We start from the raw sequence: 13,350 nt of genomic DNA, 5'->3' as shown, positions 1-13,350 counted from the left end.
TTTGAAGGGTGAGTGAGCCAGTGTAACTACAGACACAGGGGACATAACACAGTTCCCAAGGTCAGTGACGAATTCGTGTTATAAGAAATGGTTAATAATTCTTACGGCATCAATTTATACGACGATTGGACGTTAAAAAAAAATTAGGCAACATTGTTATTCTGTTAACGCTCACGTCGTATCTCACTTCCGAAATTGAAAACCGATATTCTGATAGACTATTGTTTTACACCATTTTAGAAAAGCATTTATGAATCTGCGTATCTCGAACATGTTTTGGTTGCACTTTTCAATACAAAACAAAAAAGCGATTTACTTATACAAGGTTCCATCCTGTTCTTATATTACGAGTGTTATACGACGTTTGAACATCGAAACTCATCAGTTCATAAAATCATAATACATTCATATTTAATATTTCAAATCCTAGCAAATATTTACAATAATTCTCAACTATTAAATTATTTATTTCAAACTTTTTGTTCGTTCCATACAAACGGCTCCAATCTCTTATTCTCCGGTAACAACTGGTTCAATTCTTCTATATCTTGTAGGGTCTGCAAAAAAAGGAATTATTAATTTGCGACCTATGTTTCTGAGAGCCGAGATGGTCTAGTGGTTAGAACGCGTGCATCTTAACCGACGATTTCGGGTTCAAACCCAGGCAAGCACCACTGAATTTCACGTGCTTAATTTGTGTTTATAATTCATCTCGTGCTCGGCGGTGAAGGAAAACATCGTGAGGGAAACCTGCATGTGTCTAATTTCAACGAAATTCTGCCACATGTGTATTCCACCAAACCGTATTGGAGCAGCGTGGTGGAATATGCTCCAAACCTTCTCCTCAAAGGGAGAGGAGGCCTTGGTCCAGCAGTGGGTAATTTACAGGCTGCTAATGTAATGTAATGATGTCATGTAAATAAACAACATTTGACTTTGAATTGAGGCGATATCATTGGCAGAGAGCTTGAATATTAGATTATAATCTATGATATTCACTATGGATTTACAAATAAATTGTGTTTTAAACGTCGACGAAGCTGTTATCGCAACTAAGAATATAAAATTTAAGTAGATATTATAAATAAAGATATATTCATGTTAGAAGTCCACATTATAAAAAATCCAAGATTTGTCCATCGGTACTCCTTCCATTGAAATAGACTACAGTTGAAAATTTTAGCGGTTTATTACCTGGTTCAGCAATGAATTGCACCTCGATAGCTGATGAGATACCTCCCTCACCCGCGACAGCCTCTCGGCGTGACGCGCGTTGCATCTCTGTTTCTCCACCGTTGTTGAATAGAGACGTGTTATTTCCGAATCCGCCTGTCAATTTCATAAAACATCGGACATATTAAAAAAGCTAATTAAACATACAAAGCGAGAGAAAAAAAGCCGAGATGGCCCAGTGGTTAGAACGCGTGCATCTTAACCGATGATTTCTGGTTCAAACCCAGGCAGGCACCACTGAATTTTGGTGTGCTTAATTTGTGTTTATAATTCATCTCGTGCTCGGCGGTGAAGAAAAACATCGTGAGGAAACCTGCATGTGTCTAATTTCTGCCACATGTGTATTCCGCCAACCCGCATTGGAGCAGCGTGGCGGCATAAGCTCCAAAACTACTCCTCAAAGGGAGAGGAGGCCTTAGCCCAGCAGTGGGAAATTAACAGGCTGTTTCTTTAGTTGTATTAGAAACATTATCAGTAGAATTAATTTGATTTGAATAGCTGTTGTTGTCTACATCCGGTTTTGACTAAAATAATTTGTATTTGAACATAGATCAAAACGGGATGTTGCTACAGTGGGATGAGGGACTTGTAAACGTTTAATACTGGGAGTGAGCATAAAAATTGGAATTCTTACTTTTTTTATTATATAGGCTTGCGGACGGGCTTATGAGCCACCTGATGTTAAGCGGTCACCACCCATAGACAATGGCGCTGTAAGAAATATCAACCATTCCTTACATCGCCAATGCGCCACTCGGGAACTAAGATGTTATGTCCCTTGTGCCTGTAGTTACACTGGCTCACTCACCCTTCAAACCGGAACACCACAATACTAACTAGTAATAGCTTGGCGGTAGAATTGCCTGCACAAAACACTACCACCAAGAATGCCTTCAAATATCTCCGGCAGAATAGAATCTAATCATAATTTTACATGAAGAGTACTTTCACCTCCTTAATCTTGTTTGCCAAGTGGATCTCCTCGGCAGCCAGCGGCTGAGCGCAAGCGGATAAGTGAGCTTGGATTCGCGTAGTCATCCTGACCCACGGTCTCGGATCTAGACCTGGAAAATTAAATACAAGAAGTAATTCTGATTTATTTAGTCAACGGAGAAGAAAACACCCTAAAAAGTGCTGGCGAAAGAGACTCGGCGGGTTTATCAAATTTTATAATAGTTCGCAATTTTCAATATAATAAAGAAATGTCATTGATCAGAAATGTGATTGTCAATGACAAACTGGAGAAAAACAGCCAAAGAAAAATATAGCGGTAGCAAGCTAAGCTCATCTGGCTTTAACGAAGATGGTGTCATAACTACGCTTTAACTGACCTTCAAGCACTTCAGGATCTTTTGCACCCGGTAAGCCGAGCGTCCCTCGCATAATCGGTAGAAACGTTGGTATTTCCTGAAGAAGTTTTGCATTTAGAAAGGCGTCGTACAGTACAAATCTACCTTCTAATTGCTCAAAAACTGATCAAAGATTGATTAACTTTTTTGGATGAATACTGAATGCTTATTGGTCGCAAATTACGTCATGGGTTGCCACCGTCCAATCAGTATTAAGATTAGTACATCATAGAAATATACTTTGAGCGCTCATTGGTCGCCTTTTGCTTCATCCACTGCTAGCAACCAATGACCATTAAGATGAGACGTTTCAGAAACTAAGATATATAACAATAATATTACAATGATTAGTTTTAATGTTTACTATATGAAAGCCTTCAAATACCAATGGTACCGACTTTTATGGTTATTTATTTTATACTTAACAAATGTTAACAAGACACAATAAAATAAACTCACATTTACTTTCAAAGAATATGTAAAAAATTACAAGATTAAATAATACTTTCTGATTTTTTTTATTTGAAAAAGTAATAACATAATATTATAGTAAAATCTAATCACGAATTACAAATGAATATTAATTGCACAATATAGTATTATATTTTTTTTTTTTTTAAATAAGTGGGCTGACCACTTTTTCCTAATAGAAAATGACGGAGAAGAATCGACGAAAGAAACTCAGTGGAGTTTTTTTTTATATTTCAAGGTTTTTTACTTTTGCACGCAAGCGTTACTACGTACGTTTTTTTTTTTTTTAATTTGGCTATAGCTTCATTTTAGACGCTTTCAGTGATCCTTTTATCAAACCCTTGCACGTTGCCCTACAAAAGCCTTACTAACTCTATGCAGTCAAGTGACACGAGTGATTTGTTTTTGTTTGTTCCTTGTACCAATATTATGAGTATTATCACATTTACCCACAAAATTATATACTTTTTTAGATCTTATTCGTGATATATATATTTTTAATTAATATTAGCAATGCCCCAAATTAATTAAGGAATTACTAATATTCCTATTTACCCCTCCTTTAAATCTAATCACTTGTAATAGGAGTGGGGACGACAAGAGGCCAAGGGGTTAGGATCTATCCTGTGACTTTTTACATCTCTAGGCAGTGTGTAAACCATTGCGCTAATGACGCTCTGATTTTATATATTTTTTATTACCTGTAATCTCCTGATATCTTCGTCCAATTGCGTGTCTGTCGCTGGCTTAACGACGACGATGTCTCGAGCTCTTTTGTTCCTTCTCGCTTGTAAGCTCAGCTGCCTCCGTTGGAGGAGAGACTTCTTACTGTCAGATCGTTGCGTTTTTGCCGAATTTTTGGGTGAATCTAATAGTTGATTGAATTACTATAATGTATTATATAATTAGACCAAGAAGTAGGGAAGACAAAATAAAGTTTAAAATATATTTTATAGCCCGTTCGAAGGAGTACTAAGAGGAGAAACCTTAGATTAACATATACTATACATTTTGATAATAGCTCAGCTATATTATGCACTACAAACATTTCAAGATTCATAGATCTTTATACTGACAAAATGTCGCTAAACTATTTATATCCACTTTAATATTATTTCCAAAGTTCTAGATATCAACGTCATATCAAATATCAACGTCAATACACAAGTTTTACAAGAACCCATAATTATTCAAGGGCTCGAGATATCGTTGATCACGTCAATTTAATGTCTTTGTATTTTGACTTTAATAAATATAAATTTTCGAGGTTGCACTGCCTGGGCTGTAAAGCCCAGTTTCTGTCACTCACTCATTTAATGCTCGAATCTGAACTGTTACAAAAAAGGTAAATTCTCCCATAGCTCTACTTCATAAAAAAAATGCAATATCACTTAAGTGGTACTTGAGCAGTAGTACTCAGGAACTATCAATAGATATATTTATAGCTCACTTGATGGAAAGTGACTTCCACTGCCCACATACATCTGCAACACATGGGGCCTTTAAGGAATGAAATTTTATATTACGTTCTACTGTACCTCCAATAGGTCTATCCACAGTATATGATATATAAGGCAGTTCAGAATCGGAGCACATACTGGCTCCGGGAGAGTTGTTTCCACTCGGTGATGGTTCAGGTCTCCTTGTATCTATAAAGAAAACAATGGCTTATTCAGGTAATGACATAATTATTTTGTGAATTTTTCAAATATATTCATTATACTTTCATATATGCATAATGACTTATGGATCCATTTTGTCATAAAATAAAAAATAAAAAAAATTACAAACTAAATTTAAAATCAAATAGATTCTTATAAATAATAATAAATAACAGAAAAATTTGATTAAAGGAAAAATCTTTTTTTTTTTTATAACATTCCTACTGATAAGACATTAATATCCCACTGCTGGGCAAAGGTCTGCTCTACATTTTGAGAAGGTTTGGAGCTAACTCTACCACTGCTCTAATGCTGATTGGTGGATATGCATGGCATTTTCACCTCAACCATGAGCAGGTTTCCTCACTATGATTTCCTTCACTGCCAAACATGAAAAAAATTCTAAGCATAACTTAAGCAAATGAATTCAGTGGAAATCCATTATTGAACTCAGAATCATTGGTTAAGATTCATGTCTTGTAAACACTGGACCAAAACAGCTTTCATAGATACAACATACAGTAACATAATATATAAATATAAATACAATACTATAATAAGTTTAAGTCTAGGTCGATTGCTTGATTTCACTAGCTGTATGACAATGTTCCTTTGCCTCATTGTTTAAAAAAAATGTTATGAGCACTTTAAATTTATTAATATTTCATACTATAAAAAAATGCTGTAAATTAAACCCATGAAAAAAAGATATATTTTTTAATATTATTGTTTGTCTTTACATACAATTGTTTATATTAAACATAAAATTATCTATTTAATAAAATTATTTATTTAATAAGAAAGTTTTTTTTCTTTTTTTAATTTGTCGCAATTGCGGCTTCTGAAATCCAAGGTACAAAAATATAAATAGAACATATTTTGATATTAGTAAAACTGTATAACCTGGAAAATTAGAAGTTGCTATCGTATGTCCTCTACGTACTGGTGGAGCCCTTTGCGGCTGCTTTTTTGGAGGCATTGATTGTTCGGAACCCATTTTTAATTATAAACAAAAATTATGTTTTTAATTTGTTTTATATGTCATAACAAAAGTAGTTATGATCGTGTTTTATGTATTTTTTTTCTGAACACACCCTTTTAATGTTAATTCAAACTATTTCGATGAAATTGTGGGATATTTGGTTAAAGTTAACTAAACTAAACTTAAATTATTTCCCCCAAATCCTCTCATTTTTTATTTGATGATTGATCACAATCAATAAAATAAGTTTACTGTCATACTGACTGAACTCGAGCTGAGGCTGACAGCCCATATGTATTACTCTATGCTTCGTTGTTGCGACAATGCTGCCCAAGTGACCAAAGTAAATTATCTTTTTACTATTCCTTGTAAATCCCCCAAAATAATTACTCAATAACTATTAAAATAGCTATCAACTTTTTAATTATTTTCTTTTGTTGGTAATATTTGAGTTAAAAGTAATTGTGTTAAATCTTTATAATTTCATTACGCTTGTATTTAAAATTTCAATAGAAAGTTTTTATATTATTATTAATTACTTGTACATTAAAATATTTTGCTTTGTAAAAATTGTTTTCTTGCGATTATTAATATTCGTATCAATCTGCCTTGGTCTTACAGTCATTCAGTCAGTAGACGATAATATAAAAGTGACACGTGTCACATAGTATAAGTTGTCAGTTGCGTTATGACATTTAAATTTGACATTTACTTGTTTTAAAAAGAATCACTTGCTTACGCAGACATTCCATTAGTTCAACATTTAAAATTAATATATTCTATGACAAATTCTCAAAGTCACAAAAATGGTAGATGAAGGTACTAGAAAAACACTAAGCAGCATACCTTTGTTGAAAACTAAAGCAGGACCCAGAGACAAGGAATTATGGCCTACCCGTTTGAAAGAGGAATACCAGGCATTAATAAAGGTAATTATTACTAAAATTGTTACTGAAATAAAATATTTAATAATATAGTCGTCATTGACTTGATCACCATCAAATTTTAGGTATTTTTAAATGTTTTTTCTTCACTTTGAAGTATTCTACTTTCGAATGATATTTTTGTTACGAAATAGAAAGTGAAGAACTTAAAATTCCATGCTATTTAACTCCGATGTAAGTAGGCTCCTTTATATAATAACTTTTTAATTGCCATTGTATTTAATCAATATATTCCGAATATGGATTTTATTGAAAAAAATATAATAATTGTCAAGAAAATGTTATATATAAATTAATTGTTATTAATTAAATTTTGTATCTGTCACATGAATAAAAACCTTAAAATTTTACAGTGACATATCTGTTTAAGTAAACATTTTGTTTTCAGTATGTACAAAATAATAAAGAAGCTGATAATGACTGGTTCAGATTGGAATCCGATAAAACGGGAACAAAATGGTTTGGTAAATGTTGGTATGTGCACAACCTGCTAAAGTATGAATTTGACTTGGAATTTGATGTGAGTATTTGTTACAAGCTTCTTGTACTCAATTTTTTTATTTTTTTTAAAATTATTAATTGGGTAACATAACAGCACATGTTAAGTAGTCATTGCCGACCATAGATATTTGTGTTGTAAAAAATATTAACTCTTACAGTTATAATGTGTCTTCACATTTGGAAACTAAGATGTTGTATTCCTTTTGCCTTAACTGGAACATAAAAATACTAAGTATTAGTGATTGCTACAAGAATTATTAACCATTCCTTGCATCATCCATTGGCAACCATCTAACTAAGATGTTATGTCCCTTGTGCATGTAGTTATATGACAATACTAAGTATTATTGTTGGGCAATAGAATATCTTGGGATTGGGCGGTATCTACCTAAACGGGCTCGCAGAGAGCCGTACCACCAAGTATTTCTGTATTATTATCATATATAATGTTGATTCAGTTGGAATGACGGAGTTCAGGTGTCTAAAGTATCTCTCTCATCGGTTTAAAAGTTCAACAAAAAGTTTGAGAATATATTTATAGTGTATGTGTTTGTGTTTATTTCAGATACCCGTTACATATCCAACGACAGCACCAGAACTTGCTCTACCCGGTCTCGATGGAAAAACTGCTAAAATGTACAGAGGCGGCAAAATATGTTTAACTGACCATTTTAAACCACTATGGGCAAGAAATGTACCCAAATTCGGTATAGCTCATGCAATGGCTTTGGGTGTAAGTATGTTTTTAATTTTAAATGTTCTAGGGTTTCATGTAGGTACTTCTGGCTATGGGCTCAGCCTTGAAGGATATCATCCTGAAAAACAGAAACTGGAACAGTGGGCTGAAAAAAACATCATTCCTTTTTGGTAAAGGCTGCCTAAGCCTAAGCCCTACTGTTCGACATTTAGAAGCTGTAACAATTAGTAACTAATCATTCCTGTTAATTATTAATTAAAAAGCACATTTAATTCTTCTGGATTTGAGTTAAATTTAATTATTTTAAAAAAAAATAGTGCACTCTGTAACAGTCAGACAAATTTTGGCCCCCCAGTCTTGTTCGTGATCCTTTGTGCTTCTCGCAGCTAATAAGATTCGTCTTCTTGTACATATCGAGAAACATCATACGAATTGAATTTACAATTGATAGTTTTCGTCGTCATCCACTGCTGGAGATAAGCCTCTCCCAAGCTAGGCTAAAGCTGTCTGTGTCTCCCCCCATTCTGTAGATCAAAGGCAATTGAGGGAATGCACACCCCTCTTTAACACATCTTACATAAGTTGCGCTCGACAACACGTCTGCTCGTTGCGGCGAATATCGTTCAATTGCCATATTATATTTCATGCCCAAATATATCATTATATTGTTTTTGTCTTTTCTAGCTTGGTCCATGGTTAGCCGTTGAAGTTCCTGAATTAATCGAAAGAGGCGTCGTCAAATACCAGGAGAAGTCTGACGAAGCGAAGTAAAAATATTTTGTACGAAGTTTGTAAATATATTGTTTTATAAAATAAATTAATATATGTGTTTTGTTGTTATTTTTAATGGCAACCCTGTCGTTCTTTTTTTTTTAATTGATATAATTTTGTTAAATTATAAGCGTATTCCTATTGTGTGCCTGAAAATTACCAGTAAAAAATAAATATTGAGACGATACTTCATAGTAAATACAATTATTACGGAAGCGATACAGTAAATAATATATTTGAAAAGCAAAGTCCCAAGAAAGATAGCTCCGGCTTGAGCGAAAATTCTAGATCATTTGTTACATCTAAATATTTTATTTATGGTACTGTGGTAATAGTAACATATTTTTTATTGTTTTTTTTTTGTTTTTAAATTGTTTTTTTTGCTAATACTGTCACAATTATAGGCTGACTCATCATACACAACTCCAGTTGTCATTCCAAATTAACAATTTTTAATCTAAAAACCGATGGCAGTTTATTACCAAATGAAACAATATTTCTGCGGGAAAAATTGAGGATAATAACTAAATGAAACAATACTCAATTTAAAGTATTGCAATTTTATTATATCGTAAAAGCTAACAATTTTACATTCGCATTATTTTTGTTATCGTATTCGTTGAATTCGAGCTGAATTTACATAATATGCTAAACGAAATGTTACTTTTTGTAATTGTTGTTATATTTAATAATTATTTGTCAATCGGAGATGCATATCCATTTGTAAGTATTATAATCTAAATAATAATAATATATACACACGTTCTACTTTAAAATAAGTAACTCCAGAAAGCCAATTTTGCAATACAGCGTTATAATTTTTTTTTTTTATTTGATTACTTTGTCCTATTCTTTTTAGTTTTGAAACTTTGCAAAAGAGTATTAATCTATTTCTAGCAAATATTAAATTGCTAATTTTGTTTCCGAACTCTCCAGTTTTAATTTTATAACACATACATAATTGGGAAGTGTTTTTGGTTGCATCTTCATTTAAATTTAAACCAAGTCATGTTGGTTGGTCGACACTGATTCTGAGAGTTCCGTGTCTGTGTTAGAACGTACATATTCTTGAGCTATGGCTGCTTGGGTTAGTGAATATACCCCTATCAGACGGGTTGCCATTACCCAGTTTGTTAGCAGGGGGTACCACGAGCAGGTGAGGTTGACTTATGTGGAAGAGTACTTTCTTACCCCCTTATTAATATTATAAATATGTTAATAGTGCTTGCTCATATTAAACGCGTAAAACCTCAAGTCTACACTGAGTAGTCAGTAAACAGACGTCATTTTTGAAACAATCAGGAAAAATAAAAAAATGTTTTTTTCACAAATCCCTTGATCATGTATCTGTACACAGATAATTATTGAACGACTCTTTAAGACGGCAGAAAACTTCCATCCCGAGCAACGCATTTATGTAGCCCCGACCATCTCGTCCACTCTACCCTACTCACTTCAAACAGCTCACTTCTCATTTCTCGTTACAATTTGTACATTTACGAGTATATTATGTGTGTTGAACATATTTTAACGAAGTTACATTTATTTACAGCCAGAGGTAAGCATATATTATAATAATTTACTTAATTTAATAACATCTATAATTATGTTTAAGGCCTTGAGTTCTACAACTACATTTCTTTCTTCTTCGATCTCATTTATCTCAATGCTAACATGCTGTACAATCCGAGTGGTTCCGTGTGTTTACATAGTTATAGGCGACAAAATCATACTTTCGTTTATAAAAAATACTCGACAGGTTTCGGTGCATTCAAACTAGTTACTTTTTAACAACATCAATAATTATTTACAATCAACGACTTAATATTTAAAAAGAAAATACTTCGAAATAAGAAAAGGTCCTAGTCCAGGATTGGACTATTTACGGGCGGTTTAGTTACATATTTCCTGTGGAGCGAGGTAAAAAAGTTCCCAAATTAACAGGGCAGGAACATTAAATTAAACAAACTTATAACCTACTTTTCCCTTTCAATATTGTCTTGTTACGTAATTTTGCATATTAAATATAGGTAATGCTTTTTACAGGACACTCCTGCTGTGAGTATTTATAATCATCAAAATATTGGTACATCTTCCTTGTTGTCGTGGATATTTAAAAGGCTGTAGCACCCGAGGTTCTGGGTTCGAGCTCTGGATAGAGCCATAACAAAGTTATTGGGTTATACTTTTGAGAAATTTTCAGAAGAAAATACTCATCGTCTGAAAATTGGCAGCGTTTCCTAACCGTGTAAAGTCCATATGTAAGAATCCGTTGACACTTAAAAGTATTGCTTTGTATTGTTATATTCCGGTTTGGCGAGTGAATAAGTCATTGTAATTTCAGGCAAAAGCGACAAAAAAACTTAATTAATAAACTTTTGACGCAGTGGATTGGTTATTAATTTATTTTAAGTCTCCAATGTATATAAGTTGTATCTATGTCAGTCCTCAAACATATTTTACATTAAATAAATAAAAAATAATAAATTAAGTCGGTTAAAAAGGTGCATAATGTGATTTTACTTTCAGGACGCCGCTTCAGTAAGTTTTTTTTTTATTTTCAAATCACATCTGATGTTCTTATTTCAAGTTTCGTGTTGTATTGTACTCTATTTTAGATAGCTTAACGCTGCAGACTCAGACATTTAAAACCCGGTTTGAGCTTACTATAATTTACCGTGTAGAAATTATCAACAGCAGCCCTAAATTAAGGTGCTGGTAGCGTAACGGTCTCGGTAACATGATACGTAAACCAATTAGCGATGCGCCTGAGTTCTCACTGATCATGTCATTCTAGCTGTGTTGTTGAAACATCCATTAACTGCTTTCCGGTGATTATTACGGTCATCATTGTGACACCAATAAACTAGATTTCCAGGACCGGGATCCATAATGTCGTGTTATCACGCTTCTGGAAACAACGCACCCTCACTCTCCATTAAAATTATTTGACACCGTGACTGCCTCGTTGGTCTAGTGGCTAGACCCTGATATAAGGCCATAGATCCTGAGGTCGGGGGTGCGAACCCCAGGTCGGACCCTTAAAAAGTCATTGGGTTTTTCTGTTAAAAAAATTCAGTAACTGACCGGTGTATGGAAATTGGAAGAGCTTTGGAAAGCATATAAAGTCTTTGATACTGTGCCTGAACTGTTTTCGGTCGTGTCGAATTTGCCGTCCCATCAGATTTATATGAGAATATGTGTAATATGAGCCGAGATGGCCCAGTGGTTAGAACGCGTGCATCTTAACCGATGATTTCGGGTTCAAACCCAGGCAGGCACCACTGAATTTTCATGTGCTTAATTTGTGTTTATAATTCATCTCGTGCTCGGCGGTGAAGGAAAACATCGTGAGGAAACCTGCATGTGTCTAATTTCAACGAAATTCTGCCACATGTGTATTCCACCAACCCGCATTGGAGCAGCGTGGTGGAATATGCTCCATACCTTCTCCTCAACGGGAGAGGAGGCCTTAGCCCAGCAGTGGGAAATTTACAGGCTGATTATATTTTATATGTTATGTGTAATATCACCAGTGTTTGAGCACATACTTGTGCACTATGATAATATCTTCTGAGTCGACTGATCTCCCTTGTGATTGGCTGTCGTGACTGAATCCATCAGCACGACATCATCCACTTATTTTTTTATTAACGTACTAAATTTTGGTAATCTATTGATAGGCGGCCCCATCGATATGTGTTAACTGTTCAAAGTATCATTTTTATGTTATAGATAATGTTATTTTCTTCCTTTAACATAAATGTAATTTGTAGTAGATTAAAACTTAATTGCTCATAATATTTACCGAATAACAAGTCTATATTATCACGCTATTTAGTTACCTATTCTATCAAAAATGCGGTATCATATTGATGTTAAATTATTATTGTATATTGCCTACTCATATACGAGTTGAGAGACAATTTTAACAGATGTTTTGGTAAATCGTCGCAAGCATTGCTGAGTTTTTATTGTATTTAATTAATGTTTAGTATAATTGATTTCTTGTTCGGCGGTGGAAGAAAATATTGTGAGGAGGACTATATGTTTCGAGTAAAAGTTGCCAAGTTAAAAACAAAATGCAAAAAAAAAACGCTTATGTGCAAAAGATGATTATACAATTAATGAGTTCTTGGTTGATAATACACACCTTGGGTATGAAATTATATCGTCTCCTCACTATTACTTTGTGATATTGAATATATGTAAACCACAAATTGACAAAGTAAACCCGCTGAGTTTCTTTCGCTGTTTATACTCAGGTCAGAGTATTTTAATTTCCGAACCGGTGGTAGTGTTTGATTTGACAATTAATAAATAAGTGTAATATTGAATTTCTTTTGATTTGATTTGATATACTGTCAACTTTCACCTACAGCGAAGTAAATAGAAGGGTTTTAATTCAGGACTCTTACTGAATTACTTAAATGTCATTCATAATTATTCCTTTCTATTTACTTACAAAGTTTTGTTAATTTGTTTTCAGGAAGCTCCGTCAGTAAGTATATTTCGTAACTAACTGTATCTCGTTTTCAAAATTTAGATATATTTCCAATAAAGCCTATGTACACGTAATTTATTATGATCTTAATACATTTTACTAATTTACTTTTAGGAAGCCCCTTCAGTGAGTATTAAAAAGTTATCTATTTTTTTAATCATACCAAATTAGGACAGATTACATTCAAAGTTTACCGTGAACTAATTTGTGATTTAGGTACATATATCTATTATTGAC

At 33.5% G+C, this 13,350-nt stretch overlaps 2 protein-coding genes across 2 annotated transcripts; one reads left to right on the top strand and one right to left on the bottom strand.

Annotated features, from left to right (window-relative positions):
- Positions 1 to 264: 264 nt before the first annotated feature.
- On the bottom strand, positions 265 to 5,970 carry LOC113391724 (BLOC-1-related complex subunit 5). The gene is made up of 7 exons (XM_064220003.1): positions 5,618 to 5,970; positions 4,592 to 4,702; positions 3,755 to 3,921; positions 2,565 to 2,640; positions 2,185 to 2,297; positions 1,195 to 1,329; positions 265 to 557 (listed from the first exon to the last, which is right to left on the bottom strand). The coding sequence occupies exons 1-7, from the start codon at positions 5,709 to 5,711 to the stop codon at positions 471 to 473; spliced, it is 783 nt and encodes a 260-aa protein (XP_064076073.1). The 5' UTR covers positions 5,712 to 5,970; the 3' UTR covers positions 265 to 470.
- A 418-nt stretch (positions 5,971 to 6,388) lies between these two features.
- LOC113391726 (ubiquitin-fold modifier-conjugating enzyme 1) lies at positions 6,389 to 8,668 on the top strand. The gene is made up of 4 exons (XM_026627785.2): positions 6,389 to 6,625; positions 7,029 to 7,160; positions 7,707 to 7,874; positions 8,523 to 8,668. The coding sequence occupies exons 1-4, from the start codon at positions 6,503 to 6,505 to the stop codon at positions 8,607 to 8,609; spliced, it is 510 nt and encodes a 169-aa protein (XP_026483570.1). The 5' UTR covers positions 6,389 to 6,502; the 3' UTR covers positions 8,610 to 8,668.
- Positions 8,669 to 13,350: the final 4,682 nt, after the last annotated feature.

Source organism: Vanessa tameamea, chromosome 30 (genome assembly GCF_037043105.1).
Source record: "Vanessa tameamea isolate UH-Manoa-2023 chromosome 30, ilVanTame1 primary haplotype, whole genome shotgun sequence".
Taxonomy (NCBI): Eukaryota; Metazoa; Arthropoda; class Insecta; order Lepidoptera; family Nymphalidae; genus Vanessa; species Vanessa tameamea.
Note: the sequence above shows the minus strand (reverse complement) of the source record. Positions and strands in the feature narration are given on the sequence as shown.

Coding starts and splice junctions, on each gene's coding strand:
- LOC113391724 (XM_064220003.1), bottom strand. CDS start 5,711: ATGGGTTCCGAACAATCAATGCCTCCAAAAAAGCAGCCGCAAAGGGCT. Junction 4,703..5,617: donor AGCAACTTCTAATTTTCCAG/GTTATACAGTTT, acceptor TTTTCTTTATAG/ATACAAGGAGACCTGAACCA. Junction 1,330..2,184: donor TGGCAAACAAGATTAAGGAG/GTGAAAGTACTC, acceptor TGAAATTGACAG/GCGGATTCGGAAATAACACG.
- LOC113391726 (XM_026627785.2), top strand. CDS start 6,503: ATGGTAGATGAAGGTACTAGAAAAACACTAAGCAGCATACCTTTGTTG. Junction 7,161..7,706: donor AATTTGACTTGGAATTTGAT/GTGAGTATTTGT, acceptor TGTTTATTTCAG/ATACCCGTTACATATCCAAC. Junction 7,875..8,522: donor CTCATGCAATGGCTTTGGGT/GTAAGTATGTTT, acceptor TGTCTTTTCTAG/CTTGGTCCATGGTTAGCCGT.